This window comes from Trematomus bernacchii, unplaced genomic scaffold (assembly GCF_902827165.1).
Source record: "Trematomus bernacchii unplaced genomic scaffold, fTreBer1.1, whole genome shotgun sequence".
Classification (NCBI taxonomy): Eukaryota; Metazoa; Chordata; class Actinopteri; order Perciformes; family Nototheniidae; genus Trematomus; species Trematomus bernacchii.
In genome coordinates, this window is record NW_022988043.1 from 24204614 (window position 1) to 24230841 (window position 26228).

General features: G+C 39.9%; 2 protein-coding genes across 3 annotated transcripts; one reads left to right on the forward strand and one right to left on the reverse strand.

Moving 5' to 3' along the window:
- Positions 1 to 312: 312 nt before the first annotated feature.
- Positions 313 to 6705, reverse strand: ak6 (adenylate kinase 6). 2 transcript variants are annotated; one of them, XM_034118195.1, is made up of 6 exons: positions 6577 to 6705; positions 6418 to 6492; positions 2944 to 3036; positions 2485 to 2543; positions 1660 to 1805; positions 318 to 805 (listed from the first exon to the last, which is right to left on the reverse strand). In XM_034118195.1, the coding sequence occupies exons 2-6, from the start codon at positions 6452 to 6454 to the stop codon at positions 616 to 618; spliced, it is 525 nt and encodes a 174-aa protein (XP_033974086.1). In that variant the 5' UTR covers positions 6455 to 6492; positions 6577 to 6705; the 3' UTR covers positions 318 to 615. The 2 variants fall into 2 exon arrangements, with proteins under 2 accessions (XP_033974085.1, XP_033974086.1); XM_034118194.1 differs by lacking the exon at positions 6577 to 6705 and having other exon boundaries at positions 313 to 805; positions 6309 to 6439.
- A 22-nt stretch (positions 6706 to 6727) lies between these two features.
- Positions 6728 to 24900, forward strand: rad17 (RAD17 checkpoint clamp loader component). The gene is made up of 17 exons (XM_034118193.1): positions 6728 to 6876; positions 7222 to 7317; positions 9490 to 9711; positions 10075 to 10149; positions 11850 to 11988; positions 12361 to 12497; positions 13188 to 13240; positions 14146 to 14271; positions 15886 to 15955; positions 16042 to 16153; positions 16277 to 16468; positions 18265 to 18368; positions 18462 to 18608; positions 19272 to 19400; positions 20378 to 20498; positions 21291 to 21348; positions 23999 to 24900. Exons 2-17 carry the CDS (start codon positions 7276 to 7278, stop codon positions 24198 to 24200), a joined length of 1929 nt encoding a protein of 642 aa, XP_033974084.1. The 5' UTR covers positions 6728 to 6876; positions 7222 to 7275; the 3' UTR covers positions 24201 to 24900.
- Positions 24901 to 26228: the final 1328 nt, after the last annotated feature.

The following is a 26228-nucleotide window of genomic DNA, read 5'->3' on the forward strand; positions in this document are numbered from 1 at the left end:
TCTGGATCAGTCTGTATCAGATCCGTTGCAGCCCCCTTTTTTAGAGATTTGGGTATGGAGGAAAATAGAGAGGGTTGTGTTTTCTGACACTTGGTGAGTTCCCTGGAACACCGGGGACACATATTCATGTATAAAAGACGTACAAAAGTGCATTTTGCATGATAGGTCCCCTTTAAATAAAATGTGGATATTTTTAAACAATTAAATCAGGCTATATCTGATGAAAGTAAAAAGACTTAGAAGTTGGGGTTAACAGTTACTCCAATGACTTTTACCTAACGAGTGTTGTGTAATAATGTCAGTAGGCCTATCACAAGGAAATTGTGACAATGTTGTTTACCATTAGTCATTTATTATCAAAAATATGACACGAATGCAGCAGTACACAAGTGCTATGACTTGAAGCCAGTACGCTCTGTTACACATCATGTTATGGCTTCCGACTTGTGTCAGTAAGCCTGTTCGATACCTTTTTTTAATAGATAACCATCCACTGCTTTAAAGTCCGACCATTTGCCAAGCCACTGAAGAAAATATCATAAGTCTGTGAAAATAAATGTAGTTTACCATTTATGTTTAAGTGTCCAAATAACTTTTGTTGACAGAGTCCAGCTTCTAGTTATTGTCCTTCACCCACTGCTCAGACCACTGGATGATCTGCTCCAGGTTGCGGTCCATGTCCTCAGGAGTGTTGCTGGTGAGCTGGTGGACGATGTCCTCGCTGTAGGCCTCCATGGCCTCCTCGTAGATAGTCTGGAAGATCTCGCACTGCACGTTGTCCTGCAGCTTCTTCCCCGCGTACCCCCTGTCATCAAACAGAGTCCACCTCAGACAGAGTGCAACAACCTTCTAATGAGTGGAGCAGGGTCCTCGTGTAGTAAAGCAGACATGTATATAGTTTTCTTCATCAGCATTACTTGCATATTGGTCTCGCAACATAGCTTGCACTATTTGATTCTACTCTGTTTCTTCTTGCACTATTTTTAAATTTGTTTTATCATTTTATGTCTTATACATTATGTTGCATTGTTGGAGGGGCTTGGGACTTAAGGTTCATTGGCATAACTACACTGTAGCTACTCTGCATATGACAATAAAGCCTTTGAATCTTTGAATTCAATTCATAACTAAACATATCTAAGGGGTTGCCCAATAGAGTTGAGTTGCTGAGTGTAATCATTTAATTGTTCAGTACAACTGCCCGTTAATACTGTTCATATGACAATAGACAAAATATCTTGAATCTTGAGTGGTAGACAGGGATTAGTCAAGCCATCAATGTTTCTTCAGTGCGGTTACACAGAAGTGCTGCAAATATTTAGTCAATTAAATTAAAAAAATAAAATCTACAACTGTTTTGATAATCAAGAAAAGTAATTTTGCATGCAAACATGTCAGAAGGTAGAGCTTTTGTACCATTTGTAGCCATGGCAAATGGGGGTAACATTCAGACCTGCCTGTTGGGAGTGTTATCAGCCATTACAGAACATGACATTTTGAGCAGCATTTGAACAATAGTCTATAGTGCCCCAGCAGTGGCACACCACTGAGATTCTGCATGCCACTATGTGTGAGTGTTTTTAATCTTAGCACATTGCAGGCCCTAGTTGGATGCGGGAAAGACATCCAGGTTCACTGTATATCAGAAGTGTACGTTACCTGCTCTCTAGCCGCGTGTACAGCTGTGTGTTGTCTGTGCGGAGGACAAAGACGATGTGGAACCAGCGCTCAGGGAACAGGTCACAGCCATGATAGTCAATGATCATCCCACCGTCTACCATCTGGTCATCCAGCTCATCCACCACCTGCAAAAGGACAATAAGGCCACTTTAACATACCCTTAACCTAATTCAATCTGTAGAAATCATTTGCAATCATTTGTTTCACAGAAATTAAAGTCCGCTTGCAAGGCCTTAAGCCTGAGGTTTGTCTTCATACAATACAGTATGGAGTGGCAGAAGGAGGAAACAGCAACACCTCCTCCTTCACTTCTCTACAAGATGTTAGTGCACCGAGTTGTGTTTTGAGGAGGTGCTCCAAAACCCCGCCAGCACCGTGCTGGTTGGCTGAGGTTTCCACTCCATTTCAACTTACCACACAAAACAGTTTGTGCAGAATTTCACCTACAGCTATTCAAAGAGAATAATGTGACATATATTGGTGATTGCAATTATACATATTAGAAAAATATGACCTACATTTCTGTCACAAAAGTGTTTTTTTATGTATGTTGTGTAGTAGTCTGATTCATTTTCAATCAAACTGATGAGGTTTCATTTGCTGGTTGATGGCAAGTTCGGTAACGTTCTGCAACTTCGGAACCCTATGGTTTAAATATGTCATGTGCAATAAAGTGAGGCACAGGGAATTCAGTGAGTTTAACCAAGACGTGCAGCAGGGTGGTGCAGACTGCACTTCCAAGTCATATCCATGTGCATACAGATCAGCATATCATCTCCCGGTCAAGAGCTTGCATGAACTCACCCTGTCCTCATCCAAAATTGGGCACTGGTACTCTTCGTCATAGCCATCATAAAGTTCTCCTGTGGAGACAGATTCAGGATTATCTCTGATATTTATCTGCTTAGAATTGCATTAGAAGTCTAGAAGTGACCCATTGAGAGAAGATTCAAACCAGCACAAAGAGAGTGGTCAATAAGGGTTTTCCTTTGTGATTAAACAGTTAGATGATGGATGCTCCATCCTGTGGGTGCTTGTCCCAATCTTGGTTTCTTTTGGAGTGTTTGGTACAAAACAGGGAGACGGAAATGCCATTTCCCACCGTACTAAAGTAACAAATATATGCATATATGTATACAGTACAGACAAAAACTGGTAGACAAAAATGTATGAAAATATGAAAATGAATGAATATATATGACAAAAGTGCAAATATATACAAGTAGTGGAATATTTGTTTGAACAGCCGGGTAACCCGTGTACCTTCCTGTGCCAGGTCTCCTATGTTGACGTAGGACAGCCCTGTCCGCTGGGCCAGCTCCTTTCCTAAAGTGGTCTTTCCAACACCAGGGGTACCTGTAACATTCAGGACATGGATATTTAGTGTTGCCCTACTTTCAAAAGGTAAAGCCATGTATACTACATCAGCTGGTGAGATATGATCAGGCGGTTTAGCCATACCGATGGATCTGACCCGTCTGGTACAGTGGTGTAGAGTAACTAAGTACATTTACTCAGGTACTGTACTTAAGTACACATTTGAGAGACTTAAACATTACTTGAATATTTCTATTTTTGCTACTTTATAATCTACCCCACTACAATTCAGAGGTCAATCGTGTACTTTTACTCCACCACATGTATTTAATACCTTTAGTTACTTCACAGATCTGGATTAATGATGTGAAATATGATCAATAATTCACAAGCTACCCTGCAGTATACAAAGTCATTCAAACTAACTGCACCTTTACCAGCTGTGTAAATAATCTTCCAGGTGTCATGATGACATGAGAACACCTGAGAGAACCACACCTGTCCGTACAGTCACAGTCTGTGATTACAGCTGAGTGTTCAGACGGAGCTCAGCATGCAGAGGCTGTTCACCGCCGAAGTTATGTTCAGGAAAACTGTTCGGGTGAGATGTGGTGTGGGTAAATTAAATATATACAAAATATACAGGGGGTTGGTAAATAAGTACATACTTATACTTAAGTACAATTGTACTTCACTTGAGTACTTAGTACTTCTACTCCACTACAATTCAGAGGTAACACGTGCACTTTTACTCCACTACATGTATTTAAAACCTTTAGTTACTTCACAGATTTGGATTAATGATGTGAAATATAATCAAGTGTTAAATCAGACTTTAGTTACACCTGGAGTAAATTCACAAGCTACCCTGCAGTATACAAAGTCATTCAAACTAGCTGGTATATTTTGATGCCAATACTTTTGTACTTTTACCTGAGTCACTTTTTTTTTTTAACTTAAAGGTGGGGTATGACATTTTGAAGAAACCAGCTCGAGTGCGCTAGAATTTGAAAATACACAGCCGGAAACAATCTGCCACTTCCTTACAGAGCCCCTCCTCCAACACACACGAACGCGCACATGACCAATGAGGGCACGAGATAAGTTTGTGCACAGATGGAAGGCTGACAGGCAGGTAGGCCATCCAGTTATTTTAGCCGGGCCGGCTAAAATGATTGGTCGTGCTTTTTACAGTACTACGGCTTCCACAGATGATATTTTTTTATGGATTTTTTGTCAAAGCACTTAAGATATTCATTGCTATCGGGATGTTAAGAGCATTCCATGGAATATAACAAAAAGTGTATCTCGAGCCGGTTTCTCAAACTTACCTACCCCACCTTTAAGTACAAGATCTGAGTACTTCTCCCACCTCTGCTCTGGTATCTAATAATTCATTTATAGTTAGAAATGTGGGTTAAGTATTAGTTTGATAATGATCACCAGGTCCTGACAAGATGAGTCAAACGTGCCAACATTAAAAACGGAATTCTTGTTCAAATTGACAAACTATATAAATACAAAATTAAAATGTAATCCTGATAAATGCCAATCTGACGTGACTGCATGTAGCTAAAAACACAGGTGGAAGAGGTACTCAGATCTTGTACTTCAGTAAAAGTAGAAGTACCAGAGTGTAGGAATACTCTGTTACAAGTAAAAATCCTGTACTCACTATGCAGATTGGCCCGTTTCAGAATAATATACAATATATATGTTTTAATTATAATTATTGATGTGTTCATCAAAGCTGGTAAAAGGTAGAATTCATTTTGAATGACTTTATTTACTGCTGGGTAGCATGTGCATTTACTCCAGGTGTAACTTAAAGTGGACCAACCATGCTATATTTAAATGATATATTGTAGGGCCATACCTATATAAGGTATATTTATACGTTTCTGTTTTCAAAATACCAAACAGATCATGCATTTTAGCCATGCCTCATTTCGCTCTATTTGCTGTTCTCCAGCCCTGTTTTTGCAGGGGTCTGATTCTGTGAGCTGCAGCTGACCACGCCCCCCTGCAGGAGAGGGGAGCGTGCTCTGATCAAGTCAGAAGAGGGGGAGAAAAATAGATCTCCATCCTCTGTGTTTTATTCTTATATGATTATATAGTCATTAGTTTTAAAGCTCAATATATAACAAAGAAGACCTTTGACCGGCACTTTTCTAATTTTGTCCGGAAGATTTAAACTTTAACGGACATATTGACCGGCGAAAAAAAATCTAACTGAAACTCTGCCGTACGGTCCCCTCGTTCCTTGGAAGAGGCGGAGAGGTGGGTGTTTGTCATCTGCTGGTGGACTAATCGGAGAGAATTACAGTGCTTGCCTCGACGGGGAGGGATTGCATTGAATTACAGCAGCGGGAGCAAACGCTTGTCTCGGGGAGGGAGAAAAAAAGCCACAGCGGAGAATAAACAGAAGGGTAACCATGGCAACCATGCGCGGGAAGTCTTCTTCACTGCTTTTGTGGCAGACTACAGCGCCACTTACAGGCCTGGCATATGTACTACAGCGTCTCCAGCGCTTTCGAGCGGCAATGGCCGGCCGTGGCCCAACCCCACATTCCCCTGATAGGTGGAGAGTTGGCCCAATAGCTGTAGCGCCACCGTCCTGACGTCAGGACAGTGGCCGTTTCTCAATCACGAGGATATTGGCTTCCAAGCCAATATTTCAAGGATGCTACGTCATCAAGTGGCGCAGCAGGACCGTTCCAATGTCCAGCATACTTGGAATTCCACCGAGGCCGCGTCCTTGGTTTGGGGGAAATTTCGAGGCTGCACATGAGTAGACTTCGCGTCCTTAAAATCCCCACAATGCTTTGCGCACGGACCAATTTTCCCAAATCTGTGGCAGAAAATGTAAGGCGGGGCCTCTCATATGACGCACACCTGCACACTTGCTAGCCTGTTCCACTCTTCGTTTTCCGAATGCCAGGAAGGATTCTTGCCTCGCTTCTGAAGGAAGTGACTCGGAAGACATGTGCTACCAAGCAAGCGTACTCGCGATTGAGAAACACCCAGTGTTCAAATCTGGATCAGTTTTTATCAGATCCGTTGCAGTCTCTTTTTTAGAGATTTGGGTATGGAGGAAAATAGAGAGGGTTGTGTTTTCTGACACTTGGCGAGTTCCCTGGAACACCGGGGACACATATTCATGTATAAAAGACGTACAAAAGTGCATTTTGCATGATAGGTCCCCTTTAAGTCTTAATTTAGTGCTTATTATATTGTTTATCATAAATTCAAATCTGCAAAGTAACTAAAGTTATTAAATAAACGTAGTGGAGTAAAAGTACAATGTTTACCTCTGCATCCAGTGTCGTACTTCAGAATTGCAGCATTAGAGTAAGTGTACTTAGTCACTTCCCAACACTGGCGGACAGACATGCAGCAGTAGTAGTTGTTGTTGATCACCTGTTAGCAGAATGTTTGGTCGCTTCCTCATCTTCATAGCTTATTAGCAGACAACACGTGTCGTAATGACGGCACCTGCAAAACACAATAGTATTATCATTTTTTCTTGCCATTCTAGACACTCTCTTTAGAATATAAGATAAATGTTAAGAAACGAACCTGAAAAAGATAAATGTGTCGAATTGGCGTTAGTTAGCTAGCTTGATGTTAGCAAACACGCCAGACCTCCACAAACACTGCAGTGAACTGGTTGCTTTACGTCAGTTTTACGTCAATAAACAGACAGTTTGCGGCATGACGTATCCACGGAGTTTAAATCGTTTAAATAGATACACTGCAGTTTGCCTCAGCAACTCTTTAGTAATATTACGGTACTCCCTCTTGGATTTACACATTCACTTTAGTTCTCATTTCACCCTAACAAGGTAAAGACGAGTGTGCTTCACATGGTCAAACAAGGTGAGTTCAGACAGATATTATATTGGCTTTATACAAACTAACAACTTAGTTAGCTCACATATCCACCATTCTGCGGTACACATGTGGATGTAGTTACACCCCCAGACTTTTACATATAATACAATGTAGTCGTAGTTAATACAAAAATTATATGCTGAGGTGTGGGGATATGTTAATATGTGTGTCAGCACAATAACAACGATAAGAAGTTAAGGTAATACAGAACCTTAAACCTCCGCCCACCTTTTTATTATGCTGTATACTACAAATATAAGTGTTTATTGTTTTGCTGCCTGTGTTAGCTCGAGCTAAAAGCATCTCCACCACCAACTACACACTGTTCAGGGTCGCAGGTGATGCTTGAGCTGCTGGCCTCGATGTGAGGCAGCACGGTGCAGGATGGACAAACTCTTCGGCGGAGAGAAAGCAGCTTCCAGCAAGGTAAGGTCTTCAGTACCATGACATCACACTATGTGTGGGGTTAGCTCTCCAAAAGCGAGCTGTACACTACATGCAGTGGTAACTAAGTACGTTTACTTAAGTACAATTTTGCTATTCTGTATTTCTACCCCACTACAATTCAGAGGTAAATGATGTACTTTTACGATGTACTTAATATCTTTAGTTACTTTACAGATCTGGATGAATAATGTGAAATATAATCAAGTGTTAAATCAGACTTTAGTTCCACCTGGAGTAAATTCACAAGCTACCCTGCAGTATACAAAGTCATTCAAACTAGCTGCACCTTTACCAGCTTTGAGAACACTTTAATGATCAATCATTATAAAACATATCATATATATATTATTCTGAAATGGACCAATCTGCACAATGACTACTTTTACTTTTAGTACTTTAAGTATATTTCGGTGCTAATACTTTTGCACTTTTACTTGAGTAACATTTTAAATGCAGGACTTTTACTTTTAACAGAGTATTCCTACACTCTGGTACTTCTACTTTTACTCAAATACAAGATCTGAGTACTTCTCCCACCTCCCACATCACATTATGTGTGTGTTTAGTTTTACAGAAGCGAGCTATGAGCAGAGGTGGAAAAAGTACTCATATTTTGCTTGAGTAAAAGTAAAAAAACATTGTAAAAATACTCAGTTTCAAGTACAAGTCCTGCTTTAAAAACATGTACTCAAAGTAAAAGTACAAAAGTATTTGCATCAAAATATACTTTAAATACAAAATGTAAAAGTACTGATTTTCCGATAAGGCCCATTTCAAATAAAAAAATATTACATGTTTGTATAATTATTGTCAATGTTGCAGCATAACATGAAAATACTCAAGTGAAGTACAAGTACCTCAACATTGTACTTAAGTACAGTACTTGAGTAAATGTACTTAATTTACACCACTGGCTATGAGTATATATGTACTATGTAGTGGTGGAGGTAGTGCTCAGAACTTTTACTCTGGTAAAAGTTGCAATACTAAATTGTAAAAATACTCTTTTACAAGTATATGTCCTTCATTCAAAATTGTATTCAAGTTTAAGTATTTTGATGCAAGTATTAGTATAATCAAGTACCAAAAGTAAGATTACTCGTTTTGCATATGGCCCATTTCAGAATCATATGACTTGACTAAGATTGTTGAAGCATCAATGTGTTTATCACAGTTGTTGAAGGTGGAGCTAACTTTATTTACTTTGTGTACTGCTGCTGTATATCTGATCCTATAATTATTATATATTTAAAAAAAAAATATATATATATATATATTAGCTAATATTCCAAATCTATGAAGTAACTAAAGCTGTCAGATGATTGTAGTGGAGTAAAGGTACAATATTGGATTCCAGAATGCAGTCAAGGTGAAGCAATAGGTAGCATCATTTGAAAATACAGTACTTGCGTTAATATACTTTATTACATTCCACCACTGCCTATACTGTATGTATACCGCATATCTATAGAATATTGAAGGATTTACCTACAATGGGTTGCTTTAAAAGGATTTTAACCGTACTTCATTTCATATTTGTTCCCACTAATCTTTCACTTTATTTTTAATTTATCTTTCTTAATCTATCGTTGTCCCATTTGTTTCATAGCAACAATTTAATCACATACTTTTACAGGAGTACCTTCAGGCTTGTAGTGGAGATGTAGCAGCTCTTCGCTGAGAACACAAAGAACCCCCCCTCCTTCAAATGTTATTTAACTTCTGCTTCTGTCTATGAATCAATGATGTTAGGCTAAATAAATAAATGTTGATCTATTGTATATCTATTTTAGATATCCACCTTCAATGTCCATGTACTGCCTGTTAATATTAAACTTTGTGCAAAATACACGCATGTACAATATACCCTGGTGCAATTCACACTTTATTTTTTCTCTGTATTTATATGGTCACTTAAAAAAAAAAAAGAACTTCTATTCAACATGGTCTACCTATTTGACATTTATTTTTGTACTTATTGTGTATTTAACGTGTTAGTTTTTTAAAATGTTCTATATTTAACTTTATTCCCTTCACTTTATCTGCACGATACTTCTGAAGTTGTAATAATGTAAATGTTCCCATTACAGGACAAATAGAGGAATTCTGATTCTGATGAAATGTCTTGGTTTTGACTGTATTTTGTATTAGCTGAACCGCTGGGTGGACCCGTCCTTCGCTGAATTGCCAGGAGAAAGCTTTGCTGTGTCCAGAAGGAGAAAGGCTGTGAGCTCCAAGGCTGAGGTAAAGAAGCCCAGGAAGAGGGCAGGAGAGGCAGGCCGCTCAGAGCCCCCCACCCCCCCCCTGCTGAGAGAGCCCGCCCCCTGGGACCAGGATGAGTCCTGGGTGGACAGACACTCGCCCCGTTCACAGGTCAGCATCCTCACTCTTTACATTTGTTCTGATCTCAGTGAATACATTCGGACACAGCTGCTGTGAATTCCTCAACTGTTCTAAACACATTGGCAATTTATTTTCACTATTACACTTTCAATACAGTATTAGCTCAATATCTTACAAAAACGATAGGTGGCTGATATGATTATATTCTTCGTCATCATATTAAAACATTTCTGCTACAGTACATTTTCTGTAAAGGCAGTTAACAATTTTGTTTTGGTTACAACACTGAGATGTTTTTGGCCAACTATATGACAAATGAAGACATTTCAAATCTAAATCCATAAGGCCTGCTAAATAATTATAATATTTTTTCTAAACTGTCTGTTTGTGTAGGCTGAGCTGGCTGTCCACAAGAAGAAGATCGAGGAAGTGGAGAGCTGGATAAAAGTTCACACAAACACATCAAAGGTAATGAATGTTTCATGATTTCAGTTACCAAAACTTCTACTTCCTTTCAAACAAAACAAGCTAATTCTAATGTGCTGCTGATGCTAAGCTACTGCAGCAGGACTAAGCTAAGACTTAGCTCTGGACCTGGGACCTCCCCTTCCCTGTAGAACTCCCTTCACAGTCATAACAAAATTCCAACACTCTGTCATCTATAAAAAAACAACTCAAAACTCAACTTTCACTCTTGCCTTTGAACTCTAGTCCTCTACCTCACCCCCTACTTTCTTTTGTCTCAGAACTTGCAAGCTTGCAAAGCATCTATGAGCACTGTGAAAAGGGCAATATAAATCTCAGGTATGAGTATTATTATGTACTTGGTCCTGTCTGGAGACCAAGGCTGCGTTTCACTTCGGTTAAATGGATTCCTTGCGTCCCTCACTTGCGTCGTTTCCCTGCGACTAGTCCCTCCCACCAGGGAAGCATGGAGAGACGCAAGGAAACCACGAGAAGCAGGGAAATGAGTTTTAAGAGCAATGGGACGTCCTTTCCTCCGGAGCGTCACGTGAAGCGACGTCCGCTTGTGATGACGCCGCACAGCTGTTCGTCTGACAGCAGCCAGCTCAGTGCATGCGCTGCATCGTCCAATCAGTGAGCGATACACAGTAAGGGGGCGGGGCGAGTGTCTGAGGATTTCACCGGAGGATGGTCTGGTAGTTCCTCGATTATCTCTCCTCCGTTATCACTCCTCGCTCCTCGATCCTCGGTCCTCCGGCAAAAATAAGGCCACTGGAACGCTACTCAAGATGGGGCAGACAAATCAACTTCCGGTGATACCGAGCCCGAGGAGCGAGGAAATGAAAAATAAGAGAAGTGAGACGCACCCCAAGAAGTGTCAAGAGCTGACCTTTTGGTCTGAGCTACAATAACCTAAACACATGAACATGCTGTTTGTGGAGGTCAAAGTGCAGGGTTAGCTTGGCTGCTCTCTGTTACCAGAGATGGCAAAAGTACACGCATCCTTCACTCAACTAGAAGTACAGATACTCTTGTTTAAAAATACTCTGGTAAAAGTACTTACTAAACTTTTTCACTCTAGTAAAAGTGAAGAAGGATGTCCTTTGAAATGTACTTAAATAATGATAATAATTAATTACATTTTTATTAGAGCGCTTTGAGCACAAATCGCTTTACATTACACATTACACATTACACATATTAGACATGTAACAGTTATTACTTAAGTAAAAAGTAGCCAAAACTACAACTGTTTAATGGCTATGGACGATTAGGAATGTCCCTGTTGGTCGGGTCGATATTTTTCTTGCTGACTTCTGCCTTCTTCTGTTGAAATAGCCTCGTAGGCTACTGGCGCGGTTTGAGATAAGGCGCCGCGAGCTGAGTTCTCATTGGTCCCTCTTCTTTGGAGAAGACCAGGAAATGATGGATACACTGATCGTGTTTTCTGAATGACATTAGATTGAAATAGCTACACAATGACTTTAAATAATAATGATCACACCACCCAATGCCGATTAAAACTAAAGTAACAAGCCTGTTTTGAAAAGAAAGTACAGGTATTTGTTTAAAAAATATAAGGAGTAAAGTGAAACGTTGTCAGAAAAGTAAATAGTTGAGTAAAGTACTGATACAAGCCAAATCTTCTTAAGTACAGCACAAAGTATTTGTACTTCACTAATTCCCACCTGTGTCTGTTACAGGGTGGTGTGTTGCTGCTGACGGGACCCTCGGGCTGTGGGAAGACTGCCACAGTCAAGGTTCTATCTCTGGAGCTGGACCTCAGGGTTCAGGAGTGGACTAACCCCTCCAACCAGGAGCCATACAGCAGCAGTCAGCATGGTGAGGAGGAAGCCCCCTGTCCTATCACTGTCACTGTCACACTAACAATACAGGCTATTATCATTCACCTCAGAGAGGATTGCCTTTCTGATGGAAAAACTCCCCTTTATCTGTATTCATTTAAGGTGGCGTGGGGGGGGAACTAGGTATTTAAGGAAGATGTTTTTTTGTTGAACTGAAACTGAGACGTTATGTGGATTATTGCTAAGGATTGAGAGTGGACCGTACCAAGAAAATATATATATTGCATCATTTGAACTTTTGAATATATACATTTCTTCGGCATTTAAAGCGATGTGCTGTGTGTTTTATTCAAATGTGTGAATTGCCAGGGTTTTTTCTAATGTGTCTCTATTTCTAAAAACAATTCAGAATGGAGGACGAACGGTTTGTCCTTCACCTCCCAGTCAACCCAGTTCCAGGACTTCCTTCTCCGAGCAAACAAGTACAAGTGCCTGAAGATGGTTGGTGATGGTGGAGCTACAGACAGGAAGTTCATACTGGTGGAGGTTTGTACTACACTGAAGACATTGTTCCCTTTCTTTTATTGAATGCACCTGCGATGCGTTTTGCTTAACTGAGTCTCTATAACTGTCTTTCTTTGTTATGCACTTCTCATGTTGTATGGCATATGCCTATTTGACGTGATGGGATATTTAAAGACTCATTATTTTGTTACAGCGCTGCCACAGTTTTTATGATCCCTGAAGCAAAAGTATTTAGCTCCAACTATGCAACTGGTTAGGGTTTTCAAAGTCTTACCCATTGACATGCTCCACTGTATTTAAAAAGACTAAAGTTCTCTCTGACAGTTATATGTTGAAATGCTGTACTGTTCATGTTCTGTTCATGTTTTGTTGTCGTCATGTATTAACCTCTCTTCTGCCTCTTATTGTATCATCTGATAATACCAGATACATTGCAGGGGTAGACATTAAGGGAAACAATCCACTGGCCCTCCCATTGTAACCACTGGCACAGGAGCATTCGTCAATAATTGTGACGAATAGTAATTTATTTACAAACTAGATTGTAATCAATGAGCTCTTCCTCATTTTCCTCCTCGGCATATTCTCAATTATTTCCTCCTGGAAGCCTTTATCTATTTCACTATTTCAGTGATTGTTGTAAAGCTGCTTTGTTTAGATCTCTTTTCACACACCTGAGACAACACTTGACACTCACATGTCCCTCCTCAGGATTTCCCAAACCAGTTCTACAGGCAGCCTGACAGCCTGCACGATATCCTCAGGTGAGTTTACACTGTGCACTTCTTTCACACAGAAACTCCAGCACTGCTGTTTCACTTTGCAGCTTTCATTGCCCTCATTTCAGTGTAAATGGGAATTATAGGGGGCTTGAAACCTTTCTTGCCACCTTGGAGACATTTGTTCCTCAGCATTAGGAATTTAGTGCCTTTTTATAAAATTGAAATTAGTCAGCAAGTAGATGTTTGTCAAAATAAGTTTTTGGTTAGATGTACTAAGTGTGTGTGTGTGTGTGTGTGTGTGTGTGTTGTGTGTGGTGTGGTGTGTGTGTGTGTGGTGTGTGTGTGTGTGTGTGTGTGTGTGTGTGTGTGTGTGTGTGTGTGTGTGTGTGTGTGTGTGTGTGTGTGTGTGTGTGTGTGTGTGTGTGTGTGTGTGTGTGTGTGTGTGTGTGTGTGTGTGTGTGTGTGTGTGTGTGTGTGTGTGTGTGTGTGTGTGTGTGTGTGTGTGTGTGTGTGTGTGTGTGTGTGTGTGTGTGTGTGTGTGTGTGTGTGTGTGTGTGGTGTGTGTGTGTGTGTGTGTGTGTGTGTGTGTGTGTGTGTGTGTGTGTGTGTGTGTGTGTGTGTGTGTGTGTGTGTGTGTGTGTGTGTGTGTGTGTGTGTGTGTGTATTAAAGCCTTTAATAACGTTAGCTTTTTACTTATGGCTTTTGCATTTAAGCTACAACTATTAAAACATGCAAGTATCATAAACGTGTATTTGCCACAGATCTTATTTTCTGCAATATTCCATAATCCAATTGAAAAAATCTCATTGCTTTTTGTCCTTGTGATGCTAATTTCCGGCTCGGTCTACAAACATAGTATTAGTAATTGTATTTGGTAGTAGTTATATGTGCCACCTTGTGTTCCCTGCTCTTTTTGTGAGATTGTGTCCTGCTGTGGTTCTTTCAGGCGCTTTGTGAAGACCAGTCGGTGTCCCCTGGTGTTCATAGTGTCAGACAGTCTGAGCGGAGACAGCAGCTCTCGCCATCTCTTCCCCAAAGAGATCCAGGAGGAGCTGGACATCAGCAGCATCAGGTTAGACACAGTTTAACCCCAGCTGTGGACTGAGGTTGTTGAGGTGGGGATGAGCGTATAAGAACAAACAATCTTGTTTTGGCAAAAGTCCATAGTCCAAAGACATGTGTTTGGTGAATTGGCGACTCTGAATTGCCTTTTGCGTGTGAATGGCTGTCTGTGTCTTTGTATGAGCCTTCTGATTTGCTGGCCACCTGTTGAGGTGTACCCTAGTTCCATCAGGACAACAGAGACATGTCATACTCCTCACTCTCAAATGCTATTTTCAGTCACTTATATATTGTAAATGATATTATAAACTAGGGCTGTGCAATTAATCGCAATTACGATTTTGGCCTGCCACAATTACGAAAATAACATAATCGAAAAAAACGATTATTTTGCTTTGCTAGGTTGTGACAGTGCACTGCAACATATTTGATCTAATTAATTTTAGTCTAATTTATTTGTATTTATCATATTTACATATGTTTAGTAGCTTGTTGAAGTGCGCTCCAAAATATTTGTTGATCTTGTTTATTGGTATTTATTATTTTTGATATTATTTATTTAAATGTGAATATAAATGTATCATTTATTTTATTTATTTTTGTATTGGTTTTTCAGTTGAATTATACGTTCAGGGTAATCAACAGTTAAAAAGATACTGTTCAAATTATTATTTGTATTTGTTTTAAAGTTCAATAAATGGATGTTTTCAAAGTCAATGAACAATCGTATTTAATAATCGTGATATCAATTATTGACCAAAAATAATCGTGATTATGATTTTTGCCATAATCGCACAGCCCTATTATAAACAGTCCTTTCTGCTTTGCAGTTATTTTGATCACAGTGAAACTCTGCTCTTCCTGCATGGATACCTTTGTTTAAAAGCAACTCAGTGACTCCAATATATCGTGCTCACTGACTGCACCAATTTGATTGGCTGAGTAGCGTCACCTCCTTTAAACATTCAACAACAACTTTTTTAAACCTTTTTATCTTTATGTTTTAAACATATTTTTTAAACATTTTTAACATTTTCAACATGGTGGATAAATCCTTCTATGCTCCCGGCAACACACTGAACGTCAACTTTGCCTCCTTATTACACTCACCCCTACTTTAGTGGGAACAATGAGTCTGCGTCTGTGATGCGCACAGGCGGGTGATGCAGGGATGCAATGTAGACAGGAATACACGCAGATCATCCTCTGGCTGCAGCCTTGACCGGTACTTGCTTTTGATCAAAGTAAGTATTATTAAAATTAAAATAAAGGGCGGTGCCGGCCGTCAGTGAACCGACCCGGTTCTGTGATTCGCCAGTCCGCCCCTGCCAGGACCGGTCCATGAAAATCCTAGCTTCAAATAATCGTGGTCATACTTCCTCCGTTTTCTGCCAGACGCTGTCTCTTCTCTCACTTTAGGTAACTTCACAAAAAATCGATCCATGTTGCCGCTCGTTAGCTGAAGTTAACTAGCTAGATTTGACTGTTTCTCGTTATTTTTTTCTCACGCTGCGCCTCCCCTGAAGCTCTCTGGTTCCCCCCCGGGGAGGCGCGCCTCACACTTTGAAAACCGCTGATCTAAAGGATTCCTCTGAACATTGTTTTGTGTGCTCTCTGTTTCCAGTTTTAATCCGGTGGCTCCAACCACAATGATGAAGGTCCTCTCTCGGATTTCCACCCTGGAGGCAGGCAAGGTGAAAGGAAGCCTTGCAGTAGATGAATCATATTGGTACGAGTTTTTAGGTTTTCTAACACTGTACTTTCCCATTGTTCTAAGCAGAGCGGGGGAAGGATGTGCGTCCCTGACCATGCAGTGTTGGAGAAGCTGTGTTCAGGAAGCTCAGGAGATGTTCGCAGTGCCATCAACAGCCTCCAGTTTTCCTCCCTCCCAGGTCAGTGGATAATACACGCACCACACCGGAGGGGGGGGGGTCGGGAGTGTATACGTGCACTCAACATCGTGGTTGTCTAATCAACTGACATGTATAAGTTCTGTCATTGCTGTAACCTTCCAGACACGTCATTGGAAAAGGGGCTGTTGAGGAAGGACCGACAGGGGACATCACTGGGCAAAGCTGTTTCCAGAACAAACCAGAAGAAGAAGAGGTCTAAACAGAAAAGGGATCAGGGAGAGGAGCAGGCTATTGGAGGGAAAGATGCTTCTCTGTTCCTGTTCAGAGCTCTGGGGAAGATCCTGCACTGCAAACGTGGGTCATATCTCCCTGTTTCCATACAAGTGTCTCCTAACCAGGAGTGTGTGTAACAGCCTGAACTATCTTCTTCCTCTGTTTTTAGAAACACAAATCAGTGAGCCAGCTAAATAAAGCTTTAGTTATAATTATTATTATTATTATTATTATTATTATTATTTCTTCATGAATCAGAATTAATCTGAAATCCTGCTTTATATAAATAAATGTAGCACTTTTCATACAGCAGGTGCAGCTCAAAGTGCTTTAACAACATGGCACACATTACAAATGAAAACAGAGAAGAAGAAATTCCCCTCAGATCAGACGCTAAGACCTTTAACATGCAGCAACATAATATAACAGTTTAAGACACAAGGAGGTAAAAGGTATGATAATAAAAACAAAATAAATAATGATCCCTCTCGGAAAAAAACAAAGACAAAAATGAATCGATTCAACAAAATATAAAAACCTATAAAATAAATAATAATCAAAACTTTGTAATAAAGGTTAAAAGATTAAAAACCAACTTACAAGGAAATGTCCAATAAAACTCTAAAATAAATTATATAAATAAAAACCTGTAAAACCTATAAATTAAATAAAACAATATAAAAATAATTAAATAATATTAGGCGCTTTCACACTGCAGTACTTTTCCCACAAAGGTTCATCAGAACTTAGTTCATGAGAACTCTTTAGTTCTCATGAGGCGCGTTCACACCGCAGTACTTTTCCCACTTTAGTTCCGATATAGTTCCGAAATGTTGCGTTCACACCAAAAAGAGCCGGAACAAAAATGAGTTAATGAGAACATTTTTACCCCCTTTTCCGTCCCTGCTAGAGAGCAGGTACTTTCGTGGGAGAAAAAGGTTCCTATGTCTGATTGGCTGGGCGGATTGCAAACCACGCCCCGTAAAACTCCCAAAAAGTTTTGTGGAGCCGCCATTTTATTATCCTTGCATTAGCATTATTAGCATTAGCCCAGCGCAGAAACGCAGAGAGACTAACTTATGGCAACACAAAAGAAAACATGGGAGCGGTGGAGATGAGGAGGTGTCGGCGTTCTGGCAATTTAATTGGTAGTAAACTCCGGGGACTTCCGGCCGGGGACTTCGGGTGGCAGTATACACCGTGAAGTTGTTTGCGTCCTGCCAGTAAACCCAAAGCAAAAGAAGAAGTGACGTCAGCGGCTTCATTTGCCTAATCCTCCCCAGGGACTTATTCCGGTGTGAACCATTAGGCGATCATAGGCTTCAGTAGAAGCTGCTGGGACTCCCAGCAGCTTCTACTGAAGCCTTCCGAGTAAATCGCCAGAACGCCGACACCTCCTCATCTCCACCGCTCCCATGTTTTCTTTTGTGTTGCCATAAGTTAGTCTCTCTGCGTTTCTGTGTTGGGCTAATGCTAATGCTAATAATGCTAATGCGAGGATAATAAAATGGTGGCTTCACAAAACTTTTTGGGAGTTTTACGGGGCGTGGTTTGCAATCCGCTCAGCCAATCAGACATAGGAACCTTTTTCTCCCACGAAAGTCCCTGCTCTCTAGCAGGGACTGAAAAGTGGGTAAAAAGGTTCTCATGAACTAATTTTAGTTCCGGCTCTTTTTGGTGTGAACGCTACATTTCGGAACTATATCGGAACTAAAGTGGGAAAAGTACTGCGGTGTGAACGCGCCCCAAGACCATTTAAAAGGGGGACATTTTGTTTATAAGGACCCCAGGTAGCACAGATGCAGTTTATGATGATTCAAATAGCTTCTGTCAGTGTTGTCAAATAGTTTGTTTGCTTGTGTGTTTGTCATTACCAGGAGGGCAACGGGAAGATGTTGAAGTGGTTGAGAGTCCCCCTGGACCCCCTCTACCCTCTCACCTGTCTCATCATCACAGAGAAGCGTTACTCGTAGACCCTGAGGTGCACACACACGTTTTTTTTTACTAGCTTTCACAGATAACAAATGGCATGCTCAAACACTAATAACACTTCTGTCTTTATCTCTTCGTTCAGTTTGTTGTTGAGCGCTCACACATGTCCGGGGAGTTCTTCAGCCTGTACCTCCACCAGAACTACCTGGACTTCTTCTCCGAGGTGGAGGATGTGGACCGAGCCAGCGAATATCTGTCTGATGCTGACCTCCTCAATTCTGATTGGACGGTCAGTCTTTCTTAGACATTTAAAAAGTTATATGAATACTTTGATCATCAGAGGTGGGAGGAGTACTCAGATTTTGTACTTAAGTCAAAGTATAACTACTAGTGTGTAGGAATACTCTATTACAAGTACAAGTCCTGCATTTAAAAGGTTACTCAAGTAAAATTACAAAAGTATTAGCATCTAAATATAGTTAAAGTAAAAGTAGTCATTATGCAGATTGGTCCATTTCAGAATAATATATATGATATGTTTTATAATGATTGATCATGAAAGTGTTCTCAAAGCTGGTAAAGGTGCAGCTAGTTTGAATGACTTTGTATACTGCAGGGTAGCTTGTGGATTTACTCCAGGTGGAACTAAAGTCTGATTTAACACTTGATTATATTTCACATCATTAATCCAAATCTGTAAAGTAACTAAATGTATTAAATACATGTAGTGGAGTAAAAGTACACCATTTAACTCTGAATTGTTGTGGGGTAGAAGTACAAAGTAGCAAAACATTGAACAAGTCCAGTACAAGTCTGTCAAAATTGTACTTAAGTACAGTACCTAAGTAAGTATACTTGGTTACTGTACTTAAGTACAGTACCTAAGTAAGTATACTTAGTTACTTTACACCACTGTTGATCATGCCAAAAGGTTGTGTAATGATGTTTTCAGAGTCGCAGCACCATGGAGTATTATGGGTCTTCAGTGGCCACAAGGGGGCTCCTGCACTCCAACTCGCAGCAGGTTTCTGTCGGCTTCAGACCGCTTCACAAGCCCAACTGGCTGCTGGTCAACAAAAAGGTAAGACACATCACATCGTGCTCTGTCATTGGCTCAGCTGTGGCTAAAAGTTACAGACTGGTTTAACTTGTGTTGTCTGTAACAAAGACCTGGCTCTTTTAAATGAAACGCCATAAAGAGGGTAACTGACAAACTAGCTAATTTGGCTATGGTCTGGTAGACAGATTATGTAATGGACATTTGTGTGACTGCATCTTGCATGGTTGCAACTAGAGATGTCACCTGAACCATTACTACAAAAGTACAGTAGTTGCCGGGGGCTTGAGACTAAAGGTGTACCGTTCTCACTTTAATATGCATGAGTAAATACAAAATGTAACATTTTGATTATACTTATCTCTTCCTAAAGCTCTTAAGTCTGGACGTGTGCCCTCAACCGCAGGTTTGCATAGTTGGGAACTTGGGATAGTATTACTGTAACAAAACTTATCCACAGATTCAAACAACTGTCAAAGTCCTTGTTATTAAGGGTAAACCATGTATAGAACATCCTTCAGATTATAAATTTGATCATGAATATATCAACTAAAACAATTTCGCTCTACATCAGCCAATCGGCTTGCTACCCCATCACTGTGAGTGGGACCCCTCAAAAACACGCCTGTTTGCTATCCTGGCTCCTATATTGTGGAATAAGCTCCCCATTGACATCAGGACAGCAGAAACTCTGCATATCTTCCGTCACAAGCTGAAGACCTATCTGTTTCTATTCTAGATTGGCAATTAAATAAATACAAATGTTTAATTAAAATTAATTTAGGCCCTGTAACTAATTTACCATCACTTACAACGGTCTGACTTGCTTGGAGTGAATATATCTGCACTTTCTTTGCTGTTTGGAGTTTAAATCTTTATGGTGTTTGCACTTATTGTGAGTCGCTTTGGATAAAAGCGACAGCCACATGTAATGTAATATAATCCTGTCGTGTGTCTGATGAATAAGTATTCTGTAATGACACTGATGTTGCTCCTGTCAGCACCGAGAGAATGGCCTGGCTGCTCAGTCTCTGTTCAGGAGCTTCTGCCTCACACCGGTCAGCCTGCAGACTGAGCTGCTGCCCTACCTGGCCAAACTCACCAACCCTCTGAGGAACCAAGGTAACACACACACACACACACAGACAGACAGACAGACAGACAGACAGACAGACAGACAGACAGACAGACAGACAGACAGACAGACAGACAGACAGACAGACAGACAGACAGACAGACAGACAGACAGACACTGCTGATATTAATGAGCGTAGTAACCGCATTGCAGATCCACAGAGCATCATTTGAGGATAGTCTGTTTTGACAAAGTAACATGCATTAAATCATAACCCTTAAGATGAGTAATTCAGAACAACAGATTGTTTCAAACACAATTATATTTTGTAACTGAAAGTCTTTAACAATTTCTTGTAAAGTAGCTTAACCATGTCATATGATGTGACGTCTGTTTTAATAAAGTCGCTTGTCAAATGTACTATAAAGCTTTGACTAACAACTGAGCATTTAGCCCACCTGGTAGAAATGCCAAGATATACTGTATATTATGTATCTCCTTCCTGAAAATACTGACCTACAACCTCTCTGCCACATTCATAACATGCTCTGTTGCTATGGTTTCCTTGCTAATATCTCTATTGACATTAAAGCATTATATCAAAGCCTCATGCTTAAAACGCCTACAAATGCTGGTGGTACTGTTATTTTAGGTGGAATTTCATAGGGTTTCATTGATTTTAGTTTTGTCATTGTGCTGGCTGAAGAATTGTATTTTTGACTGTGAACAAAGTAAGTAAGGATTTATTTTTGCTGGTGAGAGTCTGTAAACGCATTTGGATGTGTGTGTGTGTGTTGGAGTTTATTAACAGACGTGCTCTGTGCTTCACTGTGTTCCAGCTCAGATAGCTTTTATCCAGGATGTGGGTCACATGTCGCTGAGGAGGCTCCCCGGCAGGTATAGCACACAATTTCACATTTCCCATAATGCACTTAGATTCAAGTCTGTGAGTCCCCATGACCTAAAGTCTTACTTTCTAACTCAGCGTTTTTACTTGAAGTTGCTTAGTACTAATGATCAGTCACATTATATTAAACTAAAAGTAATATGATTATTTTACCAAATAAATGTGTTTTAGTGAATACATTATTTTGTACACTGTAAGAACAACAGGTTTGATGCAAGTGTAATGTTGTTAAAGGTGCACTCACTAGGGACTTCCAATCATTCTTAAGCAAATGCATCTCATTTCAAATTGTACCTTTTTTATTTCTATGTTTATATTTTTCTCTTTAATCCAATCCAATCCACTTTTATTTCTATAGCACATTTAAAAACAACAGAGTTGAACAAAGTGCTGTACATCATCAACTGTATAAAAACATAGCATAAAAACAGACAGGACATGAAACAAATGTAAGACAGGAGACAATGAAACCAGATCAGAAGCCACAGACTGAAAAACTCTCCTACATGACGTAAAAACAATACAAAACAATAGATATGCAAACGGCATTACAAATCACTAAAAAAAGGGGCATTATGCCCCTTTCACACCGGCGCTTTTCCAGCTCCTGCTCGGAGCTGGAGCTGGAAAAGCGCCGGTTTTTCCTGTTCACACCGCAGCGGCGGCGCGTCATAGCTCCGGAATGCGGTTCACTTCCAGCTCCAAAAAATTGTCGGTCCAGAGGCAAGAGCTTCGGAGCTATGACGCGGCGTCGCTTACGTCTCTTACGTCTCTTACGTCGAGGCGTGCAGGAAACCTTACTTTGACCATCCGTTCGCTGTTATTCAAAAGAGCCTTTGCCTAGACCCTTTTACCATCCTTTTATCTTTATTTTTATTTATTTATTTTTTATTGCTTTTTATGAATTCTACCGTGTTGTGTCATGTCTATTTATACTGTTCCTGCTCACTGCCTGTAGCACTTCGGGATTTGAATTCGAATATGAAGTGCTTTATAAATGGAACCCATTATTATTATTATTATTATTATTATTATTATTGATCATTGTGGAGAGCAGGCAGACGTTTTGTTTGTTATTATAGCAGCTATCGGATGGAATTAATACATGGGCTGCACAGGTTGTCATGTCCGACTATCACTAGTAGAATCATAATGAAAAATACGCCGGTAAAAAGTGCCTGTAGAAAACGGCTTAGCAAGTAGTCAGTTTAGCTTCGGTTGCTATGCTAACATCACCCATGTTATACCAGAGAAACTTTCATAACAGCGTTGTGATGCCAAACAGCGTCAATTCAGACTGACACACATTCACTTAAGGGGAACTGGGGATATGTATCAGCTGCTTGTGTGACAGTCAGACAGTGAATACTTTAGAGCCGTGTGAGCTAACCCGGAGCTAACGGGAAAATAAACTCCCGTGGAAGAGCAGCCAGCACTGCAGCGGTCGGTAAATGCCGCTGAAACACATTAATAAACAATGAACCACGGCACTCTGGAGAAAAGTATAAGGTTGGAGAAGTCGTTATTTAATTTAATCTGGCTTCGTATGATTCAAAGCAACACGATCATCGACCCGACGCAGTCCCCCCCGTTGTTGTTGTGGGAGAAAATCAGCGACGTAAACTGTGACGTCATGACGCAGCAGCGGCAGCTCTGGGCGGTGTGAACCGAGCGGGAGCTGAAAAGGGAAACGGGAGCTGAACCAGAAAAGCTCTCGCTCGGAGCTAGAAAGGGAAAAGCGCTGGTGTGAAAGCCGCATAAGTGCTGTATCTCACAATTTACAAAGTGTTGTGTATTTTATCATTTCTGGGTATCTCAAGAAAGAGACTGGAGACAGAAGCCTATCATGTTTGCCGTTTACTAGAAGCACTTAATAACCATTATTGAAAGCATGAGAACTAGTTCCATCATAATGTCAGGGTTCTTACGGTCATTAAAAACCTGGAAAAGTCATGGAAATTCAAAATGCTAATTCCAGGCCCTGGAAAAGTTATGGAAAACAATATTTTTCCCAAAGTTATGGAAAAGTCATGGAAATGTAACTAAAGTTGCATCAAATATAATTTATATTTTAGCTAATCGCCGAAATAGTAATACTATAATGATAATACATACTGTATCGTATAGTAATGAAACGTAAAATGGCATTTAACTGACGAGGTATTTTGCTGGTGAGAGATTTGAGTTGCTTTAGCGTGTAGAAACTAGTAAGCCTATTTGATTTGTTTTAGATAGGCACAATATGTTTCATATGCAGACCTTATTTTCCTGTTCCATGTTAAAATAAACCATTTTCAGTGGTACCGCTGAGAAAGAGTACTTTTTTTGGTCATGGAAAATTTGGTAAAGGTCATTGAAAATCATTGGTGAAAAAGTGTATGAACCCTGTAATGTGTTATTTGTAAAATGAATATAGTTGCAAGAGCTTAAAAATAAAAGTAATTTTATTCCTTTGGTTAAAATCACAAACATTAATTGTTACTATGGATACCTGTGATTTAACATCAATTCCTTAAGCGTGATTTAGAATGATGTGCAGGTGTCCTTATAAGAAACATCTGTTCTTCAATTTAAATAGATATTTGTACATTGCCGTTGTGTAAACTGTATTGACCTGATGTTTGAGTTGTGCGTTTGCAGATTAAAGCTGGAGGCTCTGACAGACAAAGAGCCAGCCCAGCCGGAGAGAGACAGTGAGGAGGAAGAGGAGCAGAAAAAGGAAGAGGAAGGTCAGGCTGGGGTTGAAGAGGGATTGCCTGAAAGTCAGCCCCAGCCTACAACAAGCCAAGACCTTCTAGAGGAGGAGGAGGAGCTGCTCATAGAGGACTACAACAGTGACTAACACATCCACTGTCATACTGTGACACATTCACTATTTCACTGGATGTTCTTATGAATGAGTTTTGGCTTGTATGGAGGAGGATCAGCGACACGTGAAAAAAAAAGACCAGGTCTGAGATTGACAAAGGAAAAACAATGTTACTATTTAAAAGCTGGTATACTTTCACTTTCCTCTCAGAATTCAGACCTAGATCTTTGAGAATTTAGATTTGTATTCATACCTGAACCTGTACACCATAGTGTGTTGATGACTGTGATACTAGCTCTGGTATCACCAGTGTTTTTGCCTCATTGAGGTGTCACCTGTATAAGATAAGATTGTTTAGTCTAATGGAAGCTGTGATTCTTAAGCTGAAAAACAGGCTCATGATAATATGAAAGCATGGGGATTCATTTCTCCTAAGTGGCCCTTAACAGTTCAGTTTTTCCAGTTAAAATATTGTCAGTATTTATTGTGTGAAGTGCATGTTCAGCACTTGTTATGTTTTACTTCACATCTCTTTGCTTTGCTGAGTGACTGTTGAACCTTAGATGAACCTGTAATGGAGAACTGTCTGTGAACAAGCCAAGCATTACACTGAAATCTGTTACATTCACCGTGTTCCATGGGTGGATGGAACATTACAGTAAATGCCTTTTTGATGGACAAATAGTTTATTTCTTAAGAAGAATGTGAATAAAAAATAATGTGTGAAACTGATCATTGGGCTCTTTAATTGCACATTATCTTGCTTTTACTCGCACACACCCCTTTATCCAATATTTACTTTACAACAGTTTCAGGAGGCTCCTTTAAATAGTCCCTCTGTTCTTGGTGACGCACTAAACTATGTTTAACTTGAGGAAAAATTAAGAAATAATTCCTTCTGTGATACCTTTTTAAATCTACGAGGGCTAATAATGCATATCTTATTCATCTAATACATAACTACATTTTTTGAATTTAAAATTGTTCTGTTTTCCTGTCATAATTTTAATAAGGTTGTGAATTGTTCTACTTATTTGACGGTACGTTGTTAATGACTTCAGTTATGTGAGGATGCATCGTGCTTTTTTAGATGAAAAATATATTGAGTTTATTTCATGTCAGGACCGGAAGTAGTTTGTGTTGGGCACGGATAGCTTGGTAACGCTGGGGCAGGTTGCGTTCAGGTGCAGAAAGGAAGCGACTCCGCCGAGTTATCTATACAAATATTCTAAACTTGTTAGAGCTGTCTCTTCGGAGGTAACTCTGGGATCAAACTTCACTAACTGGGTTTTATCTGAGTCTGCTGGGAAGCGCCAACAGGAATATAACGCTCACTGCTTCAGAGCTGCAGGTAAGAGGAAGTAACCATCCTAACGATCATCATCATTCAGAGACATTTCTGTCATTAGGGTGTCACAGTTCAGGTACGAACACACCGGTAAAGGGCAAAGATCGGCAGTGGTGTAAAGTAACTAAGTACATTTACTCAAGTACTGTACTTAAGTACACATTTGAAGTATTTGTACTTTACTTGAGTACTAATATATTTGGCTACTTTGTACTCTTCAAGCCCACTACAAAGCAGTGACAAATGTTGTACTTTTACTCCACTACATGTATTTAATACCTTTAGTTACTTTGCAGATTCGATTAATGATGTGAAATATAATCAAGTGTTAAATCAGACTTTAGTTCCACCTGGAGTAAATTCACAAGCTACCCTGCAGTATACAAAGTCATTCAAATTAGCTGCACCTTTACCAGCTTTGAGAACACTTTAATGATCAATCATTATAAAACATATATATATTATTCTGAAATGGACCAATCTGCACAATGACTACTTTTACTTTTGGTACTTTAACTTTATTTTGATGTTAATACTTTTCTACTTTTCGATCAGATTCAGATTCAACTTTATTTTCATTACATAGTAAAAGTACTTGAGGAACATTTTGAATGCAGGACTTTTACTTGTAACAGAGTATTCCTACACTCTGGTACTTCTACTTTTACTCAAGTACAAGATCTGAGTACTTCTCCCTATTTTATACTACTTCA